The following is a 27,910-nucleotide window of genomic DNA, read 5'->3' as shown; positions in this document are numbered from 1 at the left end:
ACTAAACCCAGATTGCTTTGATGATTTCAATCGATTGGGTAATATGACCAATCGATTGAATAAGAAAAATCTCACATGCCTTGCAAAATTCAATCGATTGTTTATCAATTCCAATCGATTGAAGTTCGATTGAATTTTTAACAAAAACGATTTTTCTAACCCAATACGTACGTAATTGGATCAATGATAAAATTATAATCGATTAAGATTGTAAAATTTTTATTACTATTAATGGAAGATCTAATTTATTATTGTTTTAGTTTTTGATTCTCAATAAACATGATAGATGAATGATAAAAAAAAATAATTTATAAAATAAAAAATAAATTTTATAATTAAATAATATATAAAAGACTAATTTATAATTAAAATTAAATAAAGACTATTTAACAGTTATTAAAAAACTTAAAAAAACATGTTTTGTTATGGGACCATTTAATAGTCCAAACGTTTTGGGACCATCGAATCCTTTGCCGGCTTAGAGATACCAATTACGTGTGAATGGACTCATTTTCCTTCCCTGAAAATATGAACGAGGGATATCTTTTTGAACTTGAGATATACACACAACAATTACTGGTATGTACACTAAAATCAAACTTTTACAATTACATATTATTCAGCATATGTTGCTGAGCCGTGTTGCACATAAAATTTGCTAATTTACTTCTAGGGAAACAAGTCAATCTCATTGTCCTTGTTCTATAGTCTATACACCAAACAGCTACAAGAAATCTAAAACAAGATAATTCATTGCATGTATGCTTCTCATTACTCATCACTCAACCTCAGATTCCGATAAACTTCACTTTAGATTTCTTCTGAATAGATTAAACATGATTTCCATCTGAGCCAACGCATGAAATTTTTTTTTTTTGAGATCTATGACTAGGATCATAGATCATTTTCCACTTTGAAAATGGTCTCTTTATATTCAAGAGGGGAATTAACCCCTCTTATCACTTGACTTGGTGAAGAATAACCCATCAATTGATGAAGTGGCGAGCTTTTTTGTTGAGACCTTATGCCCTCAATTTCCGGTGGCAATTTTTCAGATCCTGACACATTGGAGGAATGCATAGCTATTTCACTAGGACCTCTTGAAGCAATATTATTCTCCTCTGTGATAGGCTCAAAGTTACCATTTGAAAAAACACTTTGTTTATGATCTTCATTGCCATGTGAGGGATGTAACAGTGTCAGAGAAACAGGATCACCTTCTGAGGAATAGCTCTTGCTGATGGAATGGCCAAAATCATCGGAATATGAAACAGGGTCGGCATGAGAAGAATGATCATTGTTGGCATGAGATGCAGAATTTAGATTGTTGTCAATGATCATCTCATTTTGTTCATCAAGTTGACTTGATTGGAGACCCGGAGTACTTGGTGCACCATATGAAACTATATGGCTTTGGTTCTGCAGTGAAAACTTAAGTACCTCTGAACATGCGCCACATTTTAGCTGATGACATACCCTTTTGAAAAGGAGAAAATCTGCAGGCATCTGCAGCAGCTTGAAGCATTTGTGACAGGTCACGAAAGGTGCTCCACCTGCTACTGGCCGGTAATGTCGCTTGTTCAAGTTCTGTTTCTCCCTTAAATAATTCTTCATCTCAGCCACTCTATGTATTTGATCACAGGATTTTGTTTCAAGGTCATATCCTGGGATTTTGGGGCTCATGAACCATTGTGGACTTGAAGGAAGAGAGTGGTGAGATGAACAACTGGGACCTGGGTGGTACCTGCATAGATCTTCATGTGTGTAAAGAACACGCGGCGGCAACTCTGCCGAGCATTGCCACTCTTGGGGACAACAATGATAACAAGGATGATCAACAAGGTGTGTACTGCATGTTGCCTCAGATAAATATGGTTGTGAATAGTTATGCCTTCGACGCCAATTGCTTCCGTGGCTACATCTTCCCTCACACCTAGGGTAATCAAGACCGTGATGAAATCTTCTTTCAAGAAGGTCGTGGCTATGGTATGTTGAAAGATGATTTCCCTTATAAGAGACATCCATGGATGATCTTCCATTTGTTTCCCCACTCATGTATCTGGTTCTGTTAAGTTGATCTTGCAATTTATAAACAATTCTCATCAGTTTCATCTTTTCTTGGTCAGGGTCCTCACAGGAGTCCGGTGAAACAAAGCTTGAGCTGGCATAGAGCTCATCAAGCGTTTGACTTAAAGGGCTGCCACTTTCGTAGCCGGATTGGGAACTGCTTCGGTGGAAGGGCATGTTGGATGAAAAATCATCTCTTGTCCTCATACCATGTGAACGACCATGTCTGGTGTACTCCAGAACTTGGTTTGGATTCCATCTTCTGTCTCTCACAACATGATGCCTCTTTGCTCCTAGAAAATGTGATTGGTTTTGGGTTTCAAGATCTCCATAGCAATCAACAAGGCCTTTTCCCTTTCTCGAGTTTCCCTCAAGAACATCATTGACAACGGTATAAGAGTTCTCAAAAGAATCTAGACTAGGGAACTGCTCGTACACTCCATCATTAGAAGAGATGCTGCCATCATAGGCATGAAGGCTTCTGGTAGCTGGAGATTTAGGCAATTCTCCAAGAGTACCACTAAACTCTGTGCTGGTATTAGCTATTTCTGTGGCATCTACATCCACGGATCTTACGTAGTCAAAACTCTGGTGAACTTTTTTCCGATCTTGTGTACCTTCTTCAAGTTTACATTGAGCAATGTTTCCCTTTTCAGAGACAAAGTTCTCAGTACTTGATCCTTTGGCAGTAGAAGTCTTTATGGTAATGTCAGCTTCAGATTTCGCACCTGTTGATTGGCCACTTCTGGGATCTTCTGCTAGAGCCGGTTGGGCATCATTAGCATCTTTTCCACCCAATTCAGAAATTAACTCATGTCCTTCCCCTTTTACTGACAAGTTTTCATTGTTTAACTCTCCTGCTGCTCCTTCCAAACTACCTCCTCTGATGTCCACTTCATACTTTACCCCTACCACAGCTGATTTATCATTATTGACATCTTTGCCCACTGCACAAAATAACTCTTCTTCTGCTCCTTTTTCGGGCATATTTTCATCACTTGGCTCTTCTCTTGCTAGTTCCAGCTTTGAATAATTTGCATTTTCTACTAAATTTTCTGCCACTGATTTTGATGAGCCCTTAATTTCACTGTTAGCTAGCTCCTTTGAAAAACCTTTGTTTGACACTCTTTTATTCCTCCTGATATCTGACAATTTATAGCTATCCATCTCTTCTGCAACTTCATCTGATAGATTAAGTGATCCAAGCTGCTCCCCCATGCATTCAACATTTCCACTTTGATTCCTGCCAGGAGAACTAGTTGCTTGTTTCAACAACCCATTCTCCCGTGGAAGAACTAGCTGCTCTCCATTGCATTCAACATTTTGAATTTGATGCCTTCCATCATCTTTATCTAAATAACATCTTATCTTTTCTCTTGAACCATTCTCCCAATGAGGAAATACCTGCTCTCCATTGCAATCAATATTTTCAACTTGACCTCTTCCACCATTTCCATCCAAAGAACACTCTCCTATGGAAGATCTAGGTGCTTCTTCCCTCACACCATCCTTCTTAGAAGAAATGAGCTGCCCGCCATTGCATTCACCATTTTCAATTTGCTCCCTTGAATCATTTCCATCCAAAGAACAATCTCTTGAGGAAGAAATAGCTTCTTTTTCTCTCAAATTTTTCTCATCAGTAAGAACACCCTGCTCTCTACCACATTCACCATTTTCAATTTTCTCCCTTCCATTATTTCCACCCAAAGAATGTTCTCCTGGGGAAATATTAGTTGCTTTTTCACTCAAATCATTTTCCTGGGGAAGAACTCCCTGCTCTCTATTGCATTCACCATTTTCAATATGACCCCTTTGATCATTTTCATCAAGGGAACATCCTCCTGAGGAAGATCTAATTGCTTTTTCCCTTATATCATTCTTCTGGGAGAGAACTACCTCCTTTCCATTGCATTCACCATTTTGAATTTGATTCTTAAAATCATTTCCATCCAAAGAACATTCTCCCGAGGAAGATTTAGTTGCCTTTTCCTTCATATCATTCTTCTTGGAACGAACTACATCCTCTCCACTGTATTCACCATTTTGAATTTGTTCCTTTCCATCAGAAGAACTTTCTTCTGAGAAAGAGCTAGTTGCTTTCACCTTCAAACCACTCTCCTGAGGAATAGCTAGCTGCTCACCATGGCTGTAACGCTTATCATCAGAAACAGGATGTGCATCAGTTTTACATGCACTGGATTCTGAGTTCAAAGTTCCACTTCTTCGTTTCTTAGCTGAATAGAGAGCAACGAAATTATTTCAGTTCTAATTTAACAGACATAAGACTTATATGTGTAGAATCAGTATCCTCATTTATAATGTAGGGTTTTATACAAATTCCTTAAATACATAAAACCATTCAATATACTGAAGCAGTAACATTTGTTTGGCACATCAGAATACTTAATTTGGTTTGCATGAGTGCACAGAAAAAAAGAAAAATTTTAGGGTTTGGTCTAGCTGCTTTTGCTTCATTTTTTATTTTCATTTATATTCAGTGTTTTCTAATTTTAAGATTTTGAATGAAAAATTGAAAATAGTAAAAACTGTAGATGTTTTCTTTTATTTACCTTGAAGTGTTGTTCCACATCCACCACACTTGTACACATCAAAATCTGGATGCTCTTGAAGAAGCTGCCGACATTTAGGACATAAAACAAGTCGAATTTTCGGAGCTGATTCACCAGACATCTTACTCCAAAATTGTCAATGATTCAATTGTCCAAAGATTGACTCTTGGAAATAAATATCATATTCACTCAACAATCCAGCTGGCAAAAAATTATAAAAAAGGATTAAAAGAAGCAACAGATTAACAAGGATTCTTCTGAACAGTGACAGCAAATTATGGGACGGAAAAGCATTATGATATTTCAAGAAAATGAATCTGCAAGATGAAGCAAAACCAACATAGTTACTTATATGTCATTAAGAAACAACCTCTCTATACCTTTAGTAAGTTTTGACAAAGTGGATTATCATCATGGGCCCTTAAACCAGCTAATTCTACCAACTCCAATTTAGTAAATAAGTGGACACCACCACTAACTATCAAAAGATACAGCTGCTACTGGAACAATTGCTTTTCCTGAATATGGAAATGCTCTTTGAAAAGGAACATCCCTTAAATTTTGAAAATAAAGGTAAGATTCTCATAATTTATCCACCACATGGTATTTTCTATCGCAATTTCATATATAAAATCAATAAAAAGGAGAAAGCCACCAAAGAAACTTTTTTTTTTTCCAATTTTTTCTACTATTTTAATTAATATTTTCCAAAAATGCCACACGGTTATGATGTAAGGAAAATTTTGACTTGAAGTGACAAAAACAGACAGAGGAAAAGAACAGAGAACAAGAAGTTAAAATCTCAGAAATTCAGAGAGTACAAGACAAAGTTTGAATTCACGCACACAGAGAGCGAATCATCATTAATTATATAACTTGTTTATGCATTCATCTCAAATTAGTCAAATATATTAAATAACCGAAAAAAGCAATGCTCAAACAACGATAAAGGGGGAAATTTTAAGAACAGGTGAGAAAACAAAGCGAAGAAAAAGAAGACATTCACATGAAGAATCAGATATAAGAATTAACTAGTTTCTATAGCTACATCCCCACCTTAGTTGAATCTTGATGCAGGTTAATTAGATCGGATGATATTCTCGAAAAATCGAAGGTGTTTTGCAGATATAGAGAAAGATTGAAGGAATGAAGAGGAATAACGAACCTGTTGAGGAGGTTGCGTGGGAGAGAAAGAACACGAAGAAACGGTGACGAAACTGTGTCGTTTTGGGCGGAGCTTAGGTTACTATATGCGGTTATGACTGAAGAATGGAATAGCAACAGTAAGTAACAGTAAATAACAGGAGAGAATGAACGTTCAAAAGAGAGAGAGAGACAGAGAGAGAGAGAGGTTACTGTTGTTATTATCTGTCGTGTTGGGAAGGCAATTGGGAAGGCTTTTTTCTTTTTCTTTTTTTTTCTTTTCTTATTTTGAGTCAACTACTACGACCAAGAAACAAGGAGGAAAAATAGGGACTTTCGTAGTTCGTCACTTCTTCTCTGTGTTAACTGAAACTATAACTGTTTGGGTGTAACCTCTTTGCGTTTGTCAGTGTGTGTCTCTTCTCTTTTACTTTTCTCTCTCTATTTTAGTGTTTTTTCGTGCAGTGTTTTCTGGTGTCTACTGTCTAATGGTTTCTTCTTCGATTGGAAAGAGAGAAATGAAAGGGAGAGAGAGAAAAAACGGGTAATGGGGAGTGGGGACAGCGCCAAGGTGTTTGCAGTGTGTAACGGGTTTCGTTCTTTCAAAGTCGGCGCTGCTCCTATTTAAACTTTAAAGCGTAACACAAGGTTGCGGGTCCCCCTCAACAAACCAATGACGTGGCATATGTCAGCACTTAGCAGAATTTATTTTGGTGAATTAAGCCATTTCCTGTATAGAACTTATCCTGATTTTTATTTATAGTTTATTTGTTATAAAAAATAATTCAATATTAATTTTTACGTTATAAATAATAAATAAAAATTTAAAATATTTTTTTCTTTTTCATTAAAAAAATTAAATTTAATTGTTATTGTGATTCTATTTAATTAATTAAAATATTTAAAATTAATGTATTTATTAATTTTTTATAATAATATTATGGACAAATCACTTAATTAAGCTATGGTGAGGAAAATTTTACACAAATTTGCCAAACTAAAATCTGGTTCATAAATTCACCAATGCACGTTTATATGTAGTTCCAATCAGCTCAATTCGAACTCCATTTACAAATAATTCGAATCAAGTTGATTCGAATTATACACACACGCACCCACACACTAATTCGAATCACCCTTATTCGAATTACACACTTCGAACTACACTCACGCACGCATTTTCAAATAATTCGAATTTGATTGATTCAAATTATTCATGGTAATTCGAATTTTGCTGTTAAAAAATTAATAATTTATTAAAAATATTTTGTTAAAAAATTAATAATTTATTAAAAAAATTTATTAAAAAATTAATAATTTAAAAATTAAAAAATATATATTTTATTTCATACATTAAAAAAAACTAATAAAATATTTAATTACGAGACTTCTTTAAAATATTAATGAGTTATCAATTCGAATTCCATACAATATTCTTTTGTCCATTTTTAATAGCTCATGAATATTTTTTAATAAATTTTTTTAATAAATTATTTAAATTATACAACAAAAAATATTTTATCCTATGCAAAATAATTTAAAAAAATGGCTACAAAAATGTTAGGAGTACTGTAAAAATTTGTAATTAGTGACTGTATAGAGTATTTCTTTAATGTCCTAAGTCATTAGGACATTACAAATTTTTATAGTACTCTTAACATCTTTTAAGCCATTTTTTAAATTATTTTGCGTAGAATAAAAATTTTTTTTGTGGTATAATTTAAATAAATTTTTAAAAAAATATTCATGATAATTTTTTAATAAAATTATTTAAATTATATGGTGAGATATTATATGATTTGAATTACGCATGGAGAAGTTTCGAATCACTCTGATTCAAATTATATGGTGAGCAATTCGAATTCTATACAATACTCTTATACCCATTCTTGATAGCTCATGAATATTTTTTTTAATAAATTTATTAAAATTATACTACAAAAAATATTTTATTCTTTACAAAATAATTTAAAAAATGGCTTAAAAAATGTTAGAAGTACTATAAAAATTTGTAATGTCCTAATGACTTAGGACATTAAAGAAATACTCTACATAGTCACTAATAATTTAGAAATTAAAGAAAAAATATTTTTATCATGTATTTACCTAAATTACTAGAATATTACAAACTTTTATAGTACTTATAACATCTTTTAATCCTTTTTTTTAAATTATTTTGTATAGAATAAAATATATTTTTTAATTATTTTGTATGGAATAAAATATTTTCTTTTATTTCTAAATTATTATTGACTATGTAGAGTATTTTATTTAAAATTTGAGTACATGCATATATTTACCTAAATCATTAGAACATTACAAATTTTATAGTACTCCTAACATTTTTTAAGCTATTTTTTTAAAATTGTTTTGCATAGAATAAAATATTTTTTGTAGTATAATCTAAATAAATTTATTAAAAAAATTTATTAAAAAATATTCATGAGCTATTAAAAATGGACAAAAGAGTATTGTATGGAATTCGAATTGATAACTCATTAATATTTTAAAGCAGTCTCGTAATTAAATATTTTGTTAGTTTTTTTTAATGTATGAAATAAAATATATATTTTTTAATTTTTAAATTATTAATTTTTTAATAATTTTTTAATAAATTAATAATTTTTTAATAGCATAATTCGAATTATACCATGAATAATTCGAATCAGTCAAATTCGAATTAGTTGGAAATGCGTGCGTGAGTGTAGTTCGAATCACCCTGATTCGAATTACTGTGTGTGTAATTCGAATCAATTTGATTCGAATTAGTGTGCGGGGGTGCGTGTGTATATAATTCGAATCAAGGTGATTCGAATTATATGTAAATGGAGTTCGAATTGAGCTGGTTCGAACTACATATAAATGTGCATTGGTTGATTTATGAACCAGATTTTGGTTTGGCGGATTTGTGTAAAATTTTCCTCACCTTAGCTTATTTGAGTTTTTTGTCCTAATATTATTAAAATTTATAAATTAAAAAATAATTTATTATTAAAAAATATTAATATTTAAAAAAATTAATAACTTCATAAATAATAATAATTTGTAGTATATAATTCGAGTTTAAATTAATTTACAACATTACTTAATATAAAAAAATATAATTAAACTTTATAGTTGACGACAAGTATTATGAAATTGCCATATGTGTTTAATTAAGCACTCCTTCAGTTGTCCATGCTACTGCCTATTTTGAAGTTGGATATTTCTTTGGAAAAATCTCAAATAAATTAAAAGTCAAAGAGTAAATTACTATTTCTACCTACAAAAGTTGAAAACGCTGACACATCTACCCATAGAAGAAGGAAATTATTATTTATACCCATGAAAGTATGAAACATGGGTTATGTATAACAAAATTATCCAAACACTAAAAAATCACCTAAAATCCCAAATTACCCTTCTCTTCACCACTACTACCATCATCCCCCCTTTTTTTTTGCATTCTCTTCTTTTATTTCCCATTTTTCTTATTCTCACCCCTCTTCACAATGGACTTCCGTCGTCGACCTCCCCCAACGCTACCGCGGCGGCAAAGAGACCCACAATCACCACTAGGGGTGTAAGTTACCGAACCGGACCGAAAATTACCACAAAACCAAACCAAAAATTACAACAACCGATTTAAAAACCAAAAAAATCGATTTTTTTTTCTGACAAAACCGATCGGTTCGGTTCGGTTTTCGGTTGGCTCGATAGAAACCGAACCAAACCAAACCAAACCGAAGATATACATACATTTCAATGTTTTAACCATTTTAACCTTTAACCTAACAACAAAAATTCCTAACCCCTAACCATTTCAATGTTTTACTCTTATTATTTCAGTTTATTAACTATTTTGAACCTCTAATTATTGTGATTCATATTCTTCTCATTAGGAATTAAAAATCGAAAAAATCGACCAAATCAAACCGCTGTTGGTTCGGTTCTGTTCGGTTCGGTTGTTGTAAAGCAGCAAACCGAACGGTTGTGTGTCTGTAGGAACCGAACATATCGGTTCGGTTGGTTTTTGGTCCAAAACCGAACCAAACCGAACTGATAACGCCCCTAATCACCACCACTACACCTTTCTCTCCACCTCCCAAGGCCTCCGACGCCCTTCCACTCCTGATCTGCTTCACCGAGATGCAAACCCTATCTATACCTCCAAAAATCTTGAACTTGATAGACTCCCAGAAACATTGTTGCGCGACCTCCATTAGCCATGACGAACCGATGTTGCAGAGCGCGAGGACACGGTCTCCGACGAGGACTGGACTCCGTGGCTTCACAAGAAGATTGGAAGAGAATTTCATCTACTGGTGGTTTTTGTCGCCGGAGAACCAGAGGGCGGGGAGTTTGCTAAGGACCATTACTGATGATTTCAACGCCTAGTTCTGCAAAGGTACCCTTCAAACCCTTCATCTCGTCTCTCATTTTCTATTACCCCTTCATCATTGTTGTTGGTGCGGCTATTGTTGTTGTTGGAGAATGTGGAAAGGAGAAGAGACGAATGGTGGACTTGTACCTTGTGGATTGAATTTGTGGCCTTGGATCTGTTTCTTCTGTGATGATGTAGTTACGCTGACTCAATTAGTTACTGGTTCTTCTCCATTTGATGTGTTCTATTACTGTTGTCGGTGTCTCTGTTGTAATAACATGCATGTTTCAGAGAGAGAGAGAGAGAGAGAGAGAGAGAGAGAGAGAGAGAGAGTAATGTGATGTTGATACAGATGACGATAAGGGTAATTTGGAGTTTTTAGGTGATTTTTTATTGTTTCAATAATTTTGTTATGCGAAACCCATATTTTATGGGCACAAATGGTAATTTCCTTATTATATGAGTAGATGTGTCAACGAGTTCAAGTTTTGTGGGTAGAAATGATAGTTTACTCAAAGTCAAATAAATCAAATATAATGAAATAGTAAAACAAAGCCCCAATCACCAAAATCCTGGTAGTCGTCTTCGTCATCATTCCCGTGGTCCTGTTGAGGCGGCGGAGAAGGCGGTGTTTGTGTTCCACCAGCAGCACTACTGCCACAAGCAGCACCGCTGCCATTGGCACGCATCTGAGCCTGGTACATCGCCATCTGCTACTCCATCCGCTGAAGTCGCTCCAGCTGCTCTCTCCACTCCAGCCTGAGCTCATCCGTGTCCGTCACGCATGTGAAGATATTCTGATACCTCTCCCAACTCTCGTTTAGCTTCTGAGCTTGTCCGTAAAAGCATCAGTTGAGTTTTTGCACCTACAGCCTCAAATCAATGCCTTCCTCGGGATCAACGGCACGACTGGTGGCAGAGGCGAACAATGGTCTCAACATGGAGGTGCGAAAGCTACCAGCGAAGAACGACCCCAACCTGTATATGCAGTTCTTGTACGGGTCTGAGGCGGTCTTGCACCAAATCACATCGGGATCGATGACTGAAGCAGCAGAGCCACTGGCATCCTCCCCACTTTGCTGAGATTGCTGAGTTGTGGCCTCTAGTCTCTGCGTGTAGGACTCCTGTGCAACACATGTCATTATGATTAGGACGACAACATTACAGTTAATTAAAATTTTTATATCACAAGATCAGATGTTTACTCACATAATGATCTACAGACTGTTGATCAGCAAATCTCTCTTTGTTCTCCTTCAAAGTGTGGGTGTATTTGAAGGTCTTTGCCAATACGCATCATGATCGAAGGATTTTGACTACACATGTTGCATTGAAACAATATGTTAGGATGCCTACTAATGATATGTCAAAGAATATAACTAAGTTAAAACAAAATTAGAGAAGCTACATACCAGCTTGACCTTAGTCTTCATGAAGGTCGTTGAGCTGCTAGTATATTTAGACGACCTAGCCGATGCCTTGTTAGCTCTGTTTGTGAGACGCTGATGCCTGAACCCCTCATCGGTCTCCTGGTGAACATACAGAGCCTTCTTGATTTCCGAGCAGAGCTAGGAAGTGAGGTGGTTGCACCTCTCACGTACATCCTCCAACATCTGTTGCAGCCGCCTACCTATTCGATGGTTGTATATCTTCCTAATGAGAGCATCGTGCTCCTTGTCCCATATAAAGTTCACCTGCACAAAGAAACTTTAAAATTAGTTAATCAAAATATATCGTATTAAACAAAATAGAAGATATAAACTAGCTAATAAGGTTTGCCTATATTAAGTTTTTACCACCCACTTCTAAAACTATCCCTCTCTAGTCTCAGAGGGGATCTTCTTGTAGCTCAGCCATGGATGGTCGTACATCAGCTTGATGACGTTAGTCATCTAATGAGTACATGCATTGTTTGGCACAAACCTATCAACAATTCACAAACAAACCAATATAGCAATATAAATTAAAACTTTAGAAGCAAATATCTATAATACATAGAGATTCTTTTTAGAAATTTTGGCAGAGTTTCATTTATAACTGGAATCCTCCACAAACTCTATCCATCAACAATAATCTTAAACAACACTAATTGTCAACAATCAATGAACAACAATCAATAATCAAGCTAGAAGTAACATCCATATATCTACTAAACTAGAATCAATAATCAAGAATCAATAATCAGAATATATCAAATACTTTCAGCAGTTCAAACCTACAACCCTAAATCCACTAAAACTAGAATCAATAATCAAGAATCACTAATAATGATATATCAAACACTTTCAGTAGTTCAAACTTACAACCCTAAATCCACTAAAACTAGAATCAATAATCAAGAATCACTAATCACAAATTATCAAACACTTTCAGCATATAAAACACTTAAAGTAGTACTTACGCTGTTCCACCATCAAGCCAAATCGTCATCTATACGTTGGGAGGTGGTGGAGCGGCATCAGTTGGCTGGCTTCTGTGAGAGGATTCTAGTGTTGCGGTGTTCGTCGTTGGAGACGGCATAGCTGAGACAGTGGGCTGTTGAACGGATGGAGGCGGCGTCATCGCCGAAGACACATGGACATAGTTGGGATTAGGCACTATGATGAACGGCTGTTCCCATACACCCGCAACTTGTAACGTTACTGGGGCAGTCAGATTAGAGGAGAGGATCCAGAATTCCCAAGGTACCGGCAAAAACCCTCCCTCTACCATGACCATAACTATGACCACTAGGCTGATTCGCAACACCTCTACTTGTCGTCATGTCTGCAAAGAGCATACCAATTAAAAATATTTTAATTAAAATGTCAACAATAATCAAAGCATGTTCTAATTAAAAATGAAACTAAACAAGTTCAGTACCCTAATTTCAAAATTTAAAAAAATCCTAAGTTCAAAACAAGTTCAGTACCCTAAGTTCAGAACTAAATAATCAATAATAATTGGAAGTATCAAAATAGCAAATAAACCTTATAAATTATATCAACAAATCAGAATTTCAAAAAAACCCTAAGTTAAGAAGAATTACCTAAAGAAAAGTACCAGAGCTGAGAAGAAGAAACGGTGTAGAGAGCGGCAGAAACAACGTCATTCATCTTCTAAAAGAAAGAACGCTACTCAGCCACTAAGGAAAGGGGGCCTTCATATTCTACTTCATGAACTTAAGTTCATAGGGTTGGAAAATTTAATAATTATACTCCTTTGAATGTATCAATGGCGAAAGTTTATCAGCACACATATTTCACAGAGGAGAATTATACCAAAGGCCCGCGCAATCAAGCCAAGGCCAACTCTTAATCAAAACCTCTTTTGTGATTACCATAAGACATATGGTCATCGTATTGAAGATTGTTTTTATTTGAAAGATGCTCTTGATGAACAAGTTGTTTGGGATGGTGAGCTGGACGAGTTTGTTCAGCATGTTAGGCCTCCTAGAAGGCAACAACAAGGTGATGATGGAGAGCGAGAAGGTCATAATCTCAAAATCAACAGACTGCCACCACCATATAATGATATAGCACTTGTTATTGTTAATGTAGTGGTTGGTAAGAACGGTCTTCCTAAGGTTGGAACAATGAAAAAGAAAGACTTGAGAGTTCTAACATCAAAATCCCATATAAAAGCTCTACTTCCTGAGGTCACGTTTACAATTGATGATTACAAACATAGTATATCGAGAGACGATGAACCGTTAGTAATCACAATTAAGTTGGATAATAAGGTTGTTTGAAGAATTTTGGTTGATTCAGGAGCAGTTTCAAACTTATTATTCCGAAATATGTTTGATGCATTAGGATTGAAGGATAGTTATTTAGGTAGTCGGCTTGGGTGATGTCTTCATAAAAACTTATGGAGCAATTGATTTATTAGTGACTTTTGAGGAAGGAGCTATAAAAAAGATGGTACAAGCAGAGTTTGTGGTGTTAAAAATTAAGTAGTTATGTGTTATAGCAAACTCCAAAATCAATTTTCTAATCAAATTTAAAATTAGAAAAAAAGTTCTCTAAACTTTTCAAAGGTAAAACTGAGAGTTTAAGTCCGAGGCATATCTAAAAAAAGGACTATATAGATTGACTATGCTTGAAAAGAGATTATGAATGCAAAAGTGCAATTTAAAAATAGAACTAGCAATGTAATAAAAATAAGCTAAAATCAAACTAACTATGCCAAATGATATTAAATCAACACTTGGTTTAGGCATATTTTCTAGAATGATCTATTCTTACTACTTTTATTATGTTGGTAAAAGAAAGTGAATTGTCCCAATAAATTAAGCATAATATTATGATAGCAACTATTAAAGTTTCTCAACTAAATTAACAAGGTCACGACCATTTAACTAACAATAACATGGAAAGTTGGTTAGAATTATAAGAACCTAGTCAATTCTATTCAAATTAATCCGATGAATCATACATGCAATTAAAATGAAGCTGTCTTAGTTGGTTAGCCTTCAATAACAAAACAAGTTTAATAGAGTTTCTCAATCTAATTAACAAGATCCTAACCAATCGACTATATCAATAACGTGAAAAGTGGATTGGAGTAATGTAAATTAGGCCAATTCAACCACCTTATTGCAATGGAAAAGTATAGGTAACCAATAAGATTTTTGAACAATGTGTAAACAATGTGAATTAATAGGGTTAAAAGAATAAATTTAATTAGTAGCATTAAATTAAGATGTAGTATATTTTCATTTGATTGGTGGTTGTTCATGATGTTCAAAATTTTCATTTTTCCCCTATCATTCCCCGCATCATAATTGTTTCTTATGGATATATGTGTAACATCCTTACTACCTGAATGTCATGTTTCTAGTTGTGCTACTTTAATAGCGTGGATATTATGATGACTACTATATACATATATAATAATAAAGTAGGAGCCTTTAACTCGAAACCATATTACTATTTTCTTTTGAAAAATCAGAAAATACTTTTCCCTTCATTTTACAAACATGCAAACATACAATACCAATCATAACCCTTCTCAATTACATACATATATACATACAAAGATCCTTTAATACAAGTAACTTACAAAAGTTAGTCATCATTACAATCACAACTTCTATTTCTCTTTGTAAAAATATAAATCTCAATAACAAGACGGGGGAAAAGACATCTATGATAATACAACCATAAGCACAAACAAAAGCACAGAAAATCTGGTCATAAGCTTCCACATCTATTTCCTGAAAAGAGAAGTTTGTAGGGGGTGAGAACCTAACCACATGGTCTCACCAGAAAGTTTAGAATTGTCATAAGAGGATACATATAAGGAAAAAGAATGGATTTCAACAGCAGTGATTATCGCTCGTCTTATGAATCTTTTCAAAAATCAACAATTACTTATTCAAACCCCAAATTCATACTTCCATTATAACATCTTAAAAGTTACTTAAACTGTATGAATGACCAACCTATTCAAAGCATAGGTTCATTAAGTCTATGCTAAACCAGTTTGATCTTTCATACTTTACTAAATCTTAAACATAAATCAATCATGGCCTCCGGCCCATCACATAATAAATCATGGCCTCTGGTCCAAGCAAAATCAATCAACACACAAATCACCACAAGTTAATGCGCGTACCAATCTTTACCAACTTACCAAATTACGGCCTTTGACTCAACCAGTTACGGCCTCCGGCCCATAACAATATCAAATATCGGCTTCTGGCTCACATCAATATCAATTATCGGCCTCTGGCCTAAAACAATATCAAATCTCAGCCTCTGGCCCCACATATAATCACTTACACACCACCATACTCCAAACCAACAAGTCACAATCTCAAACAATCAAACAGACAAGCAGACAATCACACATAGAAAGCAAGTACGATAAGTAGTACAATTATCAATTAACAAGATGTCAATTAGGCAAGCCAAGTAATTATGCAGACCCAAATAAATGCAAACAAATGCAGTATGATGCATGCCTGTCCTACTGGCCATGAGCTCACGTGTTGATTTTATTGCCAGAACCCGACACATTCGATAGCTAACATATACATTGTCTCTTTGTTACACTTCCACACTCTTGGGATAAAGTTTTCGCCACACTCTTGGGATATAGTACCCGATATCTTTTCTGGGACATAGTGCTCACACACTCTTAGGATATAGTGCCTGCCACATTTTTGGGATATAGTGTCCGCCACACTCTTGGGATATAGTGTCCGTCACACTCTTGGGATATAGTGTCCGCCACACTTTCCAGTATATAGTGCTCCCACACTCTTGGGTTATAGTGTCCGTCACACTCTTGGGATATAGTGCCCGCCACGCTTCACAAACAGAGAGAGTATGATGCAACAAAAGGGAAACAAATCATACACAACCAAGATCACAAGCAAAATCGCAACTTAATATAATCATTTCTCAATCAAACCTCATCATATTCATAATCACCATCTATCAGGGATATAGTGCCCAATATACTCTTGGAATATAGTGCTCGGTACACTCTTGGAATATAGTGCTCGGCACACGCTTGGAATATAGTGCTTGGTACACTTTTCAATTATAATCACTTTATTAATCATAAACACACAAGTGGGACCTCTGTCTTTGTCGATCCATCCGTTTAGGCCACCATCAATCGATATCAATGTATTTTAGCAATTAATAAGTTATTAAAACTTGTTAACCCTAATTCGTTATCAATTCTTTAATTTTACTACCTCATGAGTGGGATAACACCACCGTTCTCATTGCGGGCGGGATAAGGCCACCGTCTCTGCAACAATATCATTTCGTTAACTAAGCGTTTAATCAGAAATTAATCAATTCAATTTATTGGACTTAGTCACACTCTATCCAGAGCTTAAAAATGAGTTATCAGACTTTATTTAGGGGTTACAGGTGTTTACAAGTTTGCTAGGAAGGCTAAACAGTCAAAAACAGAGTTTTTCTATAGAAAACAGGGTGTGTGGTTTCAAGTTAATGGCTCATACTTTATTATTATATATGTATATGGTAGTCGTCGTAATATTCACGCTATCAGAATGGCACAACTAGAAGTGTGATATTCTGGTAGTAAGGATGTTACAATATGCATATTATTTTAAAGCTCTAAATGTTAGTTTTTCAATGCCGTTGAAATCATCTCATTTAAACCTATGCAATTCAAGTTATTACCCATTGAAACCATCACTTGATTGCATTAACTAAATAGCCAAAAGGATGTAAAAAAATGAAGGATTACAGAAGATAAAATATGACTAGTTAGGTGTACAAGGTCATTGCAAAGATTTTAGTAAAGAGAATGTGGTATGTCATGATAAACCTGGTAGGTGGAGTGTGATAAACCATAATTTTATGGTTTATCTTATATTAAAATGAGTGGATTTTATCAACTTATCTTGCATTTATTTATTGAAATAACATAGTTTTATGAATTTTTTTCTAACTATACTTAATGATTAAAAATGTGCCTTTTTAGACTCTTAAATTGCTAAATTTAATTCACTTTAATTCCATTTGATGCCTTGATGTATTTGTTGAGTGATTTCAGGCTTAGAAGGCAAGAATTACATGAAGAAGTGAAGAAAAAGGATGTAAAAAGAGAGAATTCATGAAGAAATAAAATTTAGAAAATCTGAGCATTTATGCGTACGCATGCCTCATGCGTACGCATGACCTGGAATTTCGCTAATTCGCGTGTACGCATGCCTCATGCGTACACATGACTGCCAGCATGTGCTTTCACTTAAGTGAACACGTGGATTGCGATTTCAGGCTTTTCTTGGGCTCAATACAACTCATTTATGAAGTATTTGATGCAATTCTCAAGGAGGATTGAAGGGGGAGCAATTAGAGTAACTTAGAAACATGCTTTAGGGTAGTTTTATATAGAGAGAAGCTAGAATTTAGGGTTTTTAGGTTTATTTCTCCTTAGATTTAGGTTTTTAATCCTTGTTTTAGTTTAACTTTCTTTATAGTTTCTTGTTCTAGCATCTTAATTCTTGTAGTTTTACTTGTTATTCTCTTTATTTTGTCACTTTCATGTTTATACACTCTTGTTGATTTTGATTTTATTTAATAAAATTTGATATTTTATGTTTTCTTGATGCTTGTTTGAGTTATTGTTATTAATTTCTTACATTTAGTAGTTATCGATTTTACTAATTCTTGCAATTTATGATACTTTATGTTTATGCACTCTAGGTGTTTGATAAACTGCTTGAATTAGTTTTAGAGTAGATTTTTGTATTCTTGGCTTGTGATAGAAGAATTAGGTGATCTTGAGTCATTAATGTCTAATTTGGATTGATAATCTAGAGTTGTTAGTTGATCTTATATTCACTAACGGTAACCTCTTACTAAGCTCAATTAGTAAAGTGGTTATAATTTGTAAATTGAAATCAATTATGTCTACTTGACCTTCTCCCAATGTTGGATATAACGTAATAGGATTACTCTTGATAACTATTGTGTTTATATTAATGAGAAGGATATAATTTTTTTTATTCTCAATCCTAGCCAAGAAGCATTTTTAGCATTTGTTAGTTTTGCTTTCTTGCAATTTGATTTCTTATTTGTTATCATCCAAAATCCCAAAACATCTCATGACTAATAATATGTACACCTCACTGCAATTCTTTTGAGAGACAACCCGAGATTTAATACTCTCTATTTTTATTGGCTTGCATTCATGACAAATAAATTAAACTTTGATTGAGAGTTAATTGTAGGTTTAGAATATGCTTATAACGAAATTCTATTGAAAAATTTTAGACTGACAATAATTCTCCGTTAGAGTGCATACTACATTTATAAAAGATTGATATTTTCATGTTAGAGTTTTTTTTACAAATGCATATGTTCACTAGTTAAATAAGAAAAAAAAAAAGCTAGAAAGCATTGATTATGAAGTTGGATTTTAGAAAAGCATATGACTCAATTAAGTAGATCTTTATTGATCAAGTACTCTCAAGAATGAGTTTCACATATCAATGTCAAAAAATGATTAAGAAATATTTGGTATCTACAAATATGTCTATTATTGTGAATGGTTGTTTAACAAAACTTTTTTGAGATGAAAAGATGACTAAGGCAAGATAATCTATTGATAATACATGAAGAATTTTATATGTTTACAATGTTTTTGACCTTGGAATGACATGGGTGAATGTTCATATTGTATTTTTTGAATGAATAAAGTATGTATCTTTATCTTAGATTATATTAAATTATATTGTGTTATATTTATTATTTTTGTGTGATCCTTTTACAAATTTTTATAAAACAAATTATTGACACTCATAAATAACCATAGATATTTCTCTCTCTTATAGGAATTGATAAATGGGGATCAACTTCCATGAAGCTGCCATCCCCAATTAAGGACTAATTCTAGAAGGTTAAAAGACTTGAAGTCCAATTATTGAGAAGGTAGAAAGGAACATTATGTAAGTGAAAACATACACTATTATCTAGGACAAGAAGATTAACACTTATTAAATCTTTTATTAATAACCTTTCTATATATTAGTTAAATTTTTTTAGGATGTCAAAGGAGTTACATAGAAGCTCACGTTTATACAATCAAAATTTTTTTGAAAAAAAAGCAAAATAGATTAATTTTTCACTAAGTAAACGGGATGTGTTGTAGAAGCCTAAGAAATTAGAAAATCTACATGTTAGATATGTAGTTCTTAAGAATGTAACTCTTTATTTTGATGGTGGTGGCATTTCTCCAATAAAGGTGACTTTCTTTGGAAGCAGATCATTTGCTCCAGCTATAATTTGTAATAAAAAATCAAGTCATTACAAAATATCAAAACGTTTTGTAACAAATTATATTGTTGTTATAAAACATTATTATTATGTAACAATCACTAATTTTTGTTACAAATATTCTATTTTCTTGTAGTGTATAAATTAGATAGAAAATTACTAATTTACTCAAACTTAATGCAAATTTGGGTTTTTTTTTTGTGTGGTAAAATACAAAGTATTAGTAATTGGTATCTTAGCAAGAAAAACTCAGTAGAATAAAAAAATATGGGTAATAGTAAAAATACTTTATCACAAGAGAAAGCATGGTTACAGTTTGGATGCCTAATATAATTGTTCACTCATTTATGTAGTATTACTTTGCAAAAGTATAAAACAACAAGAAGATATGATAGTTAGATTAATTGAAGATAGAAGTGAGAATTGAAATGGAGGAGAAATCCATTTGCATGGGAGTATGAGCTTGTACAACAATCAATAATTATACTTGAAGCTGATCAAATATTCATGGAGGAAGATGACTTGGTAGCTTGAATGCTTTCAATAGATGATATCTATTCTTATTACTAGTACAGCTGTATAGGGTATATAATGAGCCCATAAAGGATGAGGATATAGTTTATCAAGTTTGGAGGAGTAAGGTACCACCAAAAGTAGAGCTCCTTATATGGTTTGTGATAGAGAAATAACTAAACACAAGAGATTATTTCAGAAAGCTTAATATTTTTTGTTACAAATAATCCAAGTGAACATATGCTTGTTTCATGCAATCATGATGAGAACATTAATTGTTTATTTTTTATTTGTAAGTTCTCATAGAGAGTTTATGCTATATTTTACAAATAATGGGTAGTCACTGAGTTATGAGTTATGATGAAAGATTCATTAACAAACTTTTTATCTTGGACACACATTAAGGTGGACAAGAAAAGAAAGAGACAATGGATTTTATGTTATTATTTGGTCTCTTTGAAAATTAAGAATAATGTTAATTTTTACAATAAATGAGTTAATTTTGATGAGTCTGTACAATAAGCTAGATATAAAATAGGTGAAAGTTTTGGTGTGCACAATTTGTATTTTACGTATTAGTTTCGTTGATCTTTGATGAAAATGACAAAGAGATAACTCAAGGAGTACAAAAGCATATACATATTTAATTTGTAGTATTTGTATGACCATTATATTTTTTTAAAATTTTCATTAAGTACCTTAATTAGATCATATATTGGGTACTCTTTTTTCTATTTTGAGCTTTACCATTTATTTCTCCTTTTGAGGTTTTAACGGGGTCAAACACGAGTTTGTAGGGAGTGTCATATCAATGGTTTCAGAGGTTCGTATTTATACTTAGTCGTTCGATTGAGTTTAATTTTTTTTAGGCTTGATTATTATGTTGGTCTCCATAGTTTTATCAATTTTGCAATTAGATTCTTATACTTTTTTTTATTTGGGTTCTTACATTACTTTTAATTTTATAATTAGGTCCTTCTTAATTAAAAAATATTAAAATTAACTGATTTTTTTTTGTAAATTGAAGGTATTCATAATTAAAAATTTAATTAGATCTTAGATCGCATGAATTTTGAGAGAAATATTCTGTTAATTTTAACTTTTTTTTACAAGAAAATGACCTAATTACAAAATTGAACACAGTATAACCCAATTGAAAAAAAAAAGTATAAAAACCTAATTGAAAATTGGTAAAATTATACAGACCAACAGAATAATTAAACCTTTTCTTTATAAAAAACTTTACATAATCATTCAATTAAATATGATTTTTTAAATAATTATACATGCAATGTGGGTGAAACATAAATTTTTTTCTAATAAAACAGTATATTATTGGACTTATATGTTATCTTTTTTACGTTAACTATGTATCAAAAATTAAATTCTTATAGAATTTGAAATTTTTTTTACCTAAATGCAACATGTAATAAAATTGTCATATCGACAATTAAAAAAAAACTACTAAAACCGTCCTAAAATATTATAAAAAAAGGCAGGATAAAAAAATTGTTTGCATCCCCAGTATTTAGAACGAGTCTCAATTAAGCTTTAATATTTTAAACTTGTTTTTTCCCCCAAATATTTAAATTGATTTACAGTGTCTTGATTGGACTCAAGCTATATTCCTTCCAAGACCTCAATAGTGTTATCTTCTTCTACTTAGGTACCTAAGTAAAATCGAACAACCATTTATTATAAATTTGTAGCCTTTTTCCTTCAATTATCAAACGAGAATATTGATTGTTAGATTTTGATAGTTGTAATATATATGAAGCCCAAAAGTAAGAAAAAATATTTTCATTACATGCTCCCTATATTTATTCATTAAAGTTCAAAAAGATAATTGAGTACCTAATCTAGGGAAATTAGAACAGTACTCTAATCAAGTAATAACTCTTAACGATTATAGACCTTCCCTTAATGATTTTCTTTCTATTCCAGGGGCATAGGACGAAAGCAAACTCAAGGAATGGTTTCCGAAAATAATGATCAACAAGATTGTAGCTATGTCGCCTCCATCTCCATGGAAGAATTCGAACCATTTAGCATGGGCTTGCTCCTCTAATGGATCTTTCACCTTGAAGTCATCTTACCATGCTATGACTGGCAACAATTCCTCCTCAGATAGAGTTTTCAATTTGATTTGGAAGTAGCGGGATCAGAAAGAATTCATGGTTAGTTTCCAAAAATGTTATTCTAACCAACAGAAAAAGATCAAAAAGATATTTAACTACCTTTGATAGCTGTCCTAGATGAAGTGGTGCTAAAAAAAATACTTTTCATGTTCTACGTGATTGTTATTATGCAAAGATGGTTTGGAAAGATCTTTTTCCTCACAATACAACACATGGTTTCTTCAACATGAGCCACTGTGAATGGCTCATCTTAAACTATCTCAATCCAAGGGTTGGGTTTGCATTTTTGCAATTGTCATTTCCTTCCTTTGGTGTTATAGAAACAAATTTGTTTTTGATGAAAATGACACTTTTCCTTCAATTATTTTGAAGTCTATCCATGTTCATGGCTCTAAGATAGTTAAGGTGCTAATTTTCAAGCTCTCATACAAGAATAATAGTAGGGATGGCAACACCATCCGAACCTGCGGGTACCCACTGGTGCGCAGAAATCGTGACGGTTCCATTCCTTGGTAACGGCGCTGAAAACTTTATACGCACGTTCATAATCTTAATTCTTTGTCACAACTTCGCACAACTGACCAGCAAGTGCACTGGGTCGTCCAAGTAATAAACCTTACGTGAGTAAGGGTCGATCCCACGGAGATTGTCGGCTTGAAGCAAGCTATGGTCACCTTGTAAATCTCAGTCAGGCGGATTCAAATGTATTAAGAGATTATAGTGTACTAAAAGATAATTAAAATAGGATAGAGATACTTATGTAATTCATTGGTGAGAGTTTCAAATAAGCGTATAGAGATGCTTTCGTTTCTCTGAACCTCTGCTTTCCTGCTGTCTTCATCCAACCATTCCTACTCCTTTCCATGGCAAGCTTTATGTAGGGCATCACCGTTGTCAATGGCTACATCCCATCCTCTCTGTGAAAATGGTCCAATGCGCTGTCACTGCATGGCTAATCATCTGTCGGTTCTCGATCATACTGGAATAGGATTTACTATCCTTTTGCGTCTGTCACTACGCCCAGCACTAGCGAGTTTGAAGCTCGTCACAGCCATCCCTTTCCAGATCCTACTCGGAATACCACAGACAAGGTTTAGACTTTCTGGATCTCAAGAATGGCCATCCATGGGTTCTAACTTATACCATGAAGATTCTAATATCTCGGACTTGGTCCTCTATATTAGATATCTAAGAGATGTTCATTCTAGCTTGTTTGCATGTAGAACGGAAGTGTTTGTCAGGCACGCGTTCATAAGTGAGAATGATGATGAGCGTCACATAATCATCACATTCATCATGTTCTTGGGTGCGAATGAATATCTTAGAAGCAGAATAAGCTTGAATTGAATAGAAAAACAGTAGTACTTTGTATTAATTCATGAGGAACAGCAGAGCCCCACACCTTAATCTATGGTGTGTAGAAACTCTACCGTTTGAAAATACATAAGTGATAATGGTCCAAGCATGGCCGAATGACCAGCCCCCATGAAAGTTTAAGATAGCATAAAACTGATCAAAGATCCCTACAAAGATAGTAAAAAGTCCTATTTATACTAAACTAGTTACTAGGGTTTACAGAAATGAGTAAATGATGCAGAAATCCACTTCCGGGGCCCACTTGGTGTGTGCTTGGACTGAGCATTGAGCTTTACACATGTAGAGGTCTTTCTTGGAGTTGAACGCCAGTTTGTAACCTGTTTCTGGCCTTTAACTCCACTTTGCAACCTGTTTCTGGCGTTTGACTCCAGAATGCAGCATGGAACTGGCTTTCAAAGCCAGTTTACGTCGTCTATCCTTAATCAAAGTATAAACTATTATATATTGCTAGAAAGCCCTGGATGTATACTTTCCAACTCAATTGAGAGTGCGCCATTTGGAGTTCTGTAGCTCCAGAAAATCCACTTTGAGTGCAGGGAGGTCGGAATCCAACAGCATCTGCAGTCCTTCTTCAACCTCTGAATCTGATTTTTGCTCAAGTCCCTCAATTTCAGCCAGAAATTATCTGAAATCACAGAAAAATACACAAACTCATAGTAAAGTCCAGAAATGTGAATTTTAATTAAAAACTAATAAAAATATACTAAAAACTAACTAAATCATACTGAAAACTATGTAAAAACAATGCCAAAAAGCGTATAAATTATCCGCTCATCAAAACACCAAACTTAAATTGTTGCTTGTCCCCAAGCAACTGAAAATTAAATAGGATAAAAAGAAGAGAATATACTATAAATTCCAAAATATCAATGAAACTTAGCTCCAATCAGATGAGCGGGACTTGTAGCTTTTTGCCTCTTGAATAGTTTTGGCATCTCACTTTATCCATTGAGGTTCAGAATGATTGGCATCTATAGGAACTTAGAATACAGATAGTGTTATTGATTCTCCTAGTTCAGTATGTTGATTCTTGAACATAGCTACTTTATGAGTCTTGGCCGTGGCCCTAAGCACTTTGTTTTCTAGTATTACCACCGGATACATAAATGCCACAGACACATAACTGGGTGAACCTTTTCAGATTGTGACTCAGCTTTGCTAAAGTCCCCAATTAGAGGTGTCCAGAGTTCTTAAGCACACTCTGTTTTTGCTTTGGACCTCGACTTTAACCGCTCAGCCTCAAGTTTTCACCTGACACCTTCACGCCACAAGCACATGGTTAGGGACAGCTTGGTTTAGCCGCTTAGGCTAGGATTTTATTCCTTTAGGCCCTCCTATCCATTGATGCTCAAAGCCTTGGATCCTTTTTATTACCCTTGCCTTTTGGTTTTAAGGGTTATTGGCTTTTTGCTCTTGCCTTTTGGATTAAAGAGCTTTTGGCTTTTTCTACTTGCTTTTTCTTTTTCTTTTTCTCTTTTTTTTTGGCATTTTTTCTCTCTCTTTTTTTTTTCTGCAAGCTTTTGTATTCACTGCTTTTTCTTGCTTCAAGAATCATTTTTATGATTTTTCAGATTATCAAATAACATTTCTCCTTTTTATCATTCTTTCAAGAGCCAACATATTTAACATTCATAAACAACAACTTCAAAAGACATATGCACTGTTCAATCATACATTCAGAAAACAAAAAGTATTTCTACCACATCAAAATAATTAAACTAGTTTCAAGGATGAATTCGAAACCATGTACTTCTTGTTCTTTTGTTTTTAGAATAGTTTTCATTTAATAGAGGTGATGGATTCATATTCATGATTTTAAGGCATAGACACTTAGACACTAATGATCATATAGTAAAGACACAAATATAAATAATCATAAAGCTTAAAAATCAAAAAACAGGAAAATAAATAAACAAGGAGATTAAGGAATGAGTCCACCTTAGTGAGGGTGATGTCTTCCTCTTCTTGAAGAACCAATGGTGCTCTTGAGCTCCTCTATGTCTCTTCCTTGTCTTTCTTGCTCCTCCTTCATAGCTCTTTGATCTTCTCTAATTTCATGGAGGATGATGGAATGCTCTTGGTGCTCCACCCTTAATTGTCCCATATTGGAACTTAATTCTCCTAGGGAAGTGTTGATTTGTTCCCAATAGTTTTGTGGAGGAAAGTGCATCCCCTGAGGCATCTCAGGGATTTCATGGTGAGGAATTTCCTCATGCTCATATTGAGGTCCATGATCTCTTGTTTGCTCCATCTTTTTCCTAGTGATGGGCTTATCCTCTTCAATGAGGATATCTCCCTCTATGTCAATTCCAGCTGAATTGCAGAGGTGGCATATGAGGTGAGGAAAGGCTAACCTTGCCCAAGTGGAGGACTTGTCAACCACCTTGTAAAGTTCTTGAGGTATAATCTCATGAACTTCCACCTCCTCTCCAATCATGATACTATGGATCATGATGGCCCGGTCTATAGTAACTTCAGACCAGTTACTAGTAGGAATGATTGAGCGTTGAATGAACTCTAGCCATCCCCTAGCCACTGGTTTGAGGTCATGCCTTCTAAGTTGAACCGGCTTGCCTCTTGAGTCAATTTTTCATTGAGCTCCTTCCTCACATATGTTTATGAGGACTTGGTCCAACCTTTGATCAAAGTTGACCCTTCTTGTGTAGGAGCGTGCGTTCTCTTTCATCATTGGCAAGTTGAACGCCAGCCTTACATTTTCCGGACTGAAATCTAAGTATTTTCCCCGAACCATGGTAAGCCAATGCTTTGGATTCGGGTTCACACTTTGATCATGGTTCCTAGTGATCCATGCGTTTGCATAGAACTCTTGAACCATTAGGATCCCGACTTGTTGAATGGGGTTGGTGAGAACTTCCCAACCTCTTCTTTGGATCTCAAGTCGGATCTCTGGATACTCATTCCTTTTGAGCTTGAAAGGAACCTCAGGGATCACTTTTTTCTTGGCCACAACTTCATAGAAGTGGTCTTGATGGACCTTTGAGATGAATCTCTCCATCTCCCATGACTCAGAGGTGGAAGCAATTGCCTTCCCTTTCTTCTTTCTAGAGGTTTCTCTGGCCTTAGGTGCCATTAATGGTTATGGGGAAACAAAAAGCTATGCTTTAACCACACCAAACTTAAAATGTTTGCTCGTCCCTGAGAAAAAGAAGAAAGAAAGAAGTAGAAGAAGAAGAGAAATGGAGGAGAGGGAGAGAGAGTAGGTTTCGGCCAAATGGAAGAAGAGAGGGTTGTGTTGTGTGAAATAGAAGAAGGAATGAGGGGTTTATATAGAAGTGGGGAGGGGTTTAGGGTTCGGCCATTTAGGGTTGGGTTTGGGAGGGAAAAGATTTTGAATTTGAAGGTAGGTTGGGTTTATGGGGTAGAGAAGATGGATGTGAGTGGTGAGGGGGTGATGGGAAAGAGTGATTGAAGTGATTGGTGAAGGGCATTTGGGGAAGAGAGTTATGAAAATGTGTGAAGAGGAGAGAATAGGGTTAGGTGGGGATCCTGTGGGGTCCACAGATCCTGAGGTGTCAAGGATTTTTCATCCCTGCACCCTTTAGACGTTTAAAATGCCCTTGCTGTGCAATCCTGGTGTTTAACGCCAGACTGCTGCCTGTTTCTGGCGTTAAACGCCACTTCCATACTCTATTCTGGCGTTTAACGCCAGGTAGATGCTTGTTTCTGGCGTTAAACGCCAGCTTGGTGCCTGTTTCTGGCGTTAAACGCCAGACAGGTGCTTGTTTCTGGCGTTTAAACGCCAGACTGTTCTCCTCCAGGGTGTGCTATTTTTCATTCTATTTTTCATTCTGTTTTTGGTTTTTTCAGTAGTTTTTGTGACTCCACATGATCATCAACCTAAAGAAAACATAAAATAGCAATGGAAAATAAATAAATATAATTAGATAACATTGGGTTGCCTCCTAACAAGCGCTTCTTTAATGTCAATAGCTTGACAGTGAGCTCTCATGGAGCCTCACAGATAATCAG

At 34.5% G+C, this 27,910-nt stretch overlaps 1 protein-coding gene across 4 annotated transcripts; it reads right to left on the bottom strand.

The window, feature by feature from the left end:
• Positions 1-561: 561 nt before the first annotated feature.
• Positions 562-6,379, bottom strand: LOC112764366 (uncharacterized). Of its 4 annotated transcripts, XM_025809923.3 has the most exons (5): positions 5,994-6,353; positions 5,803-5,899; positions 5,018-5,190; positions 4,638-4,838; positions 562-4,301 (listed from the first exon to the last, which is right to left on the bottom strand). In XM_025809923.3, the coding sequence occupies exons 4-5, from the start codon at positions 4,756-4,758 to the stop codon at positions 895-897; spliced, it is 3,528 nt and encodes a 1,175-aa protein (XP_025665708.1). In that variant the 5' UTR covers positions 4,759-4,838; positions 5,018-5,190; positions 5,803-5,899; positions 5,994-6,353; the 3' UTR covers positions 562-894. The 4 variants fall into 4 exon arrangements, with proteins under 4 accessions (XP_025665708.1, XP_025665707.1, XP_029150354.1 ...); XM_025809922.3 differs by lacking the exon at positions 5,018-5,190 and having other exon boundaries at positions 5,994-6,379; XM_029294521.2 differs by lacking the exon at positions 5,994-6,353 and having other exon boundaries at positions 5,803-5,974.
• Between the last annotated feature and the right edge of the window lie 21,531 nt (positions 6,380-27,910).

The sequence above is a fragment of the Arachis hypogaea genome, chromosome 17, assembly GCF_003086295.3.
Source record: "Arachis hypogaea cultivar Tifrunner chromosome 17, arahy.Tifrunner.gnm2.J5K5, whole genome shotgun sequence".
NCBI classification, from domain to species: Eukaryota; Viridiplantae; Streptophyta; class Magnoliopsida; order Fabales; family Fabaceae; genus Arachis; species Arachis hypogaea.
This window is presented reverse-complemented; position numbering and strand designations above follow the sequence as displayed.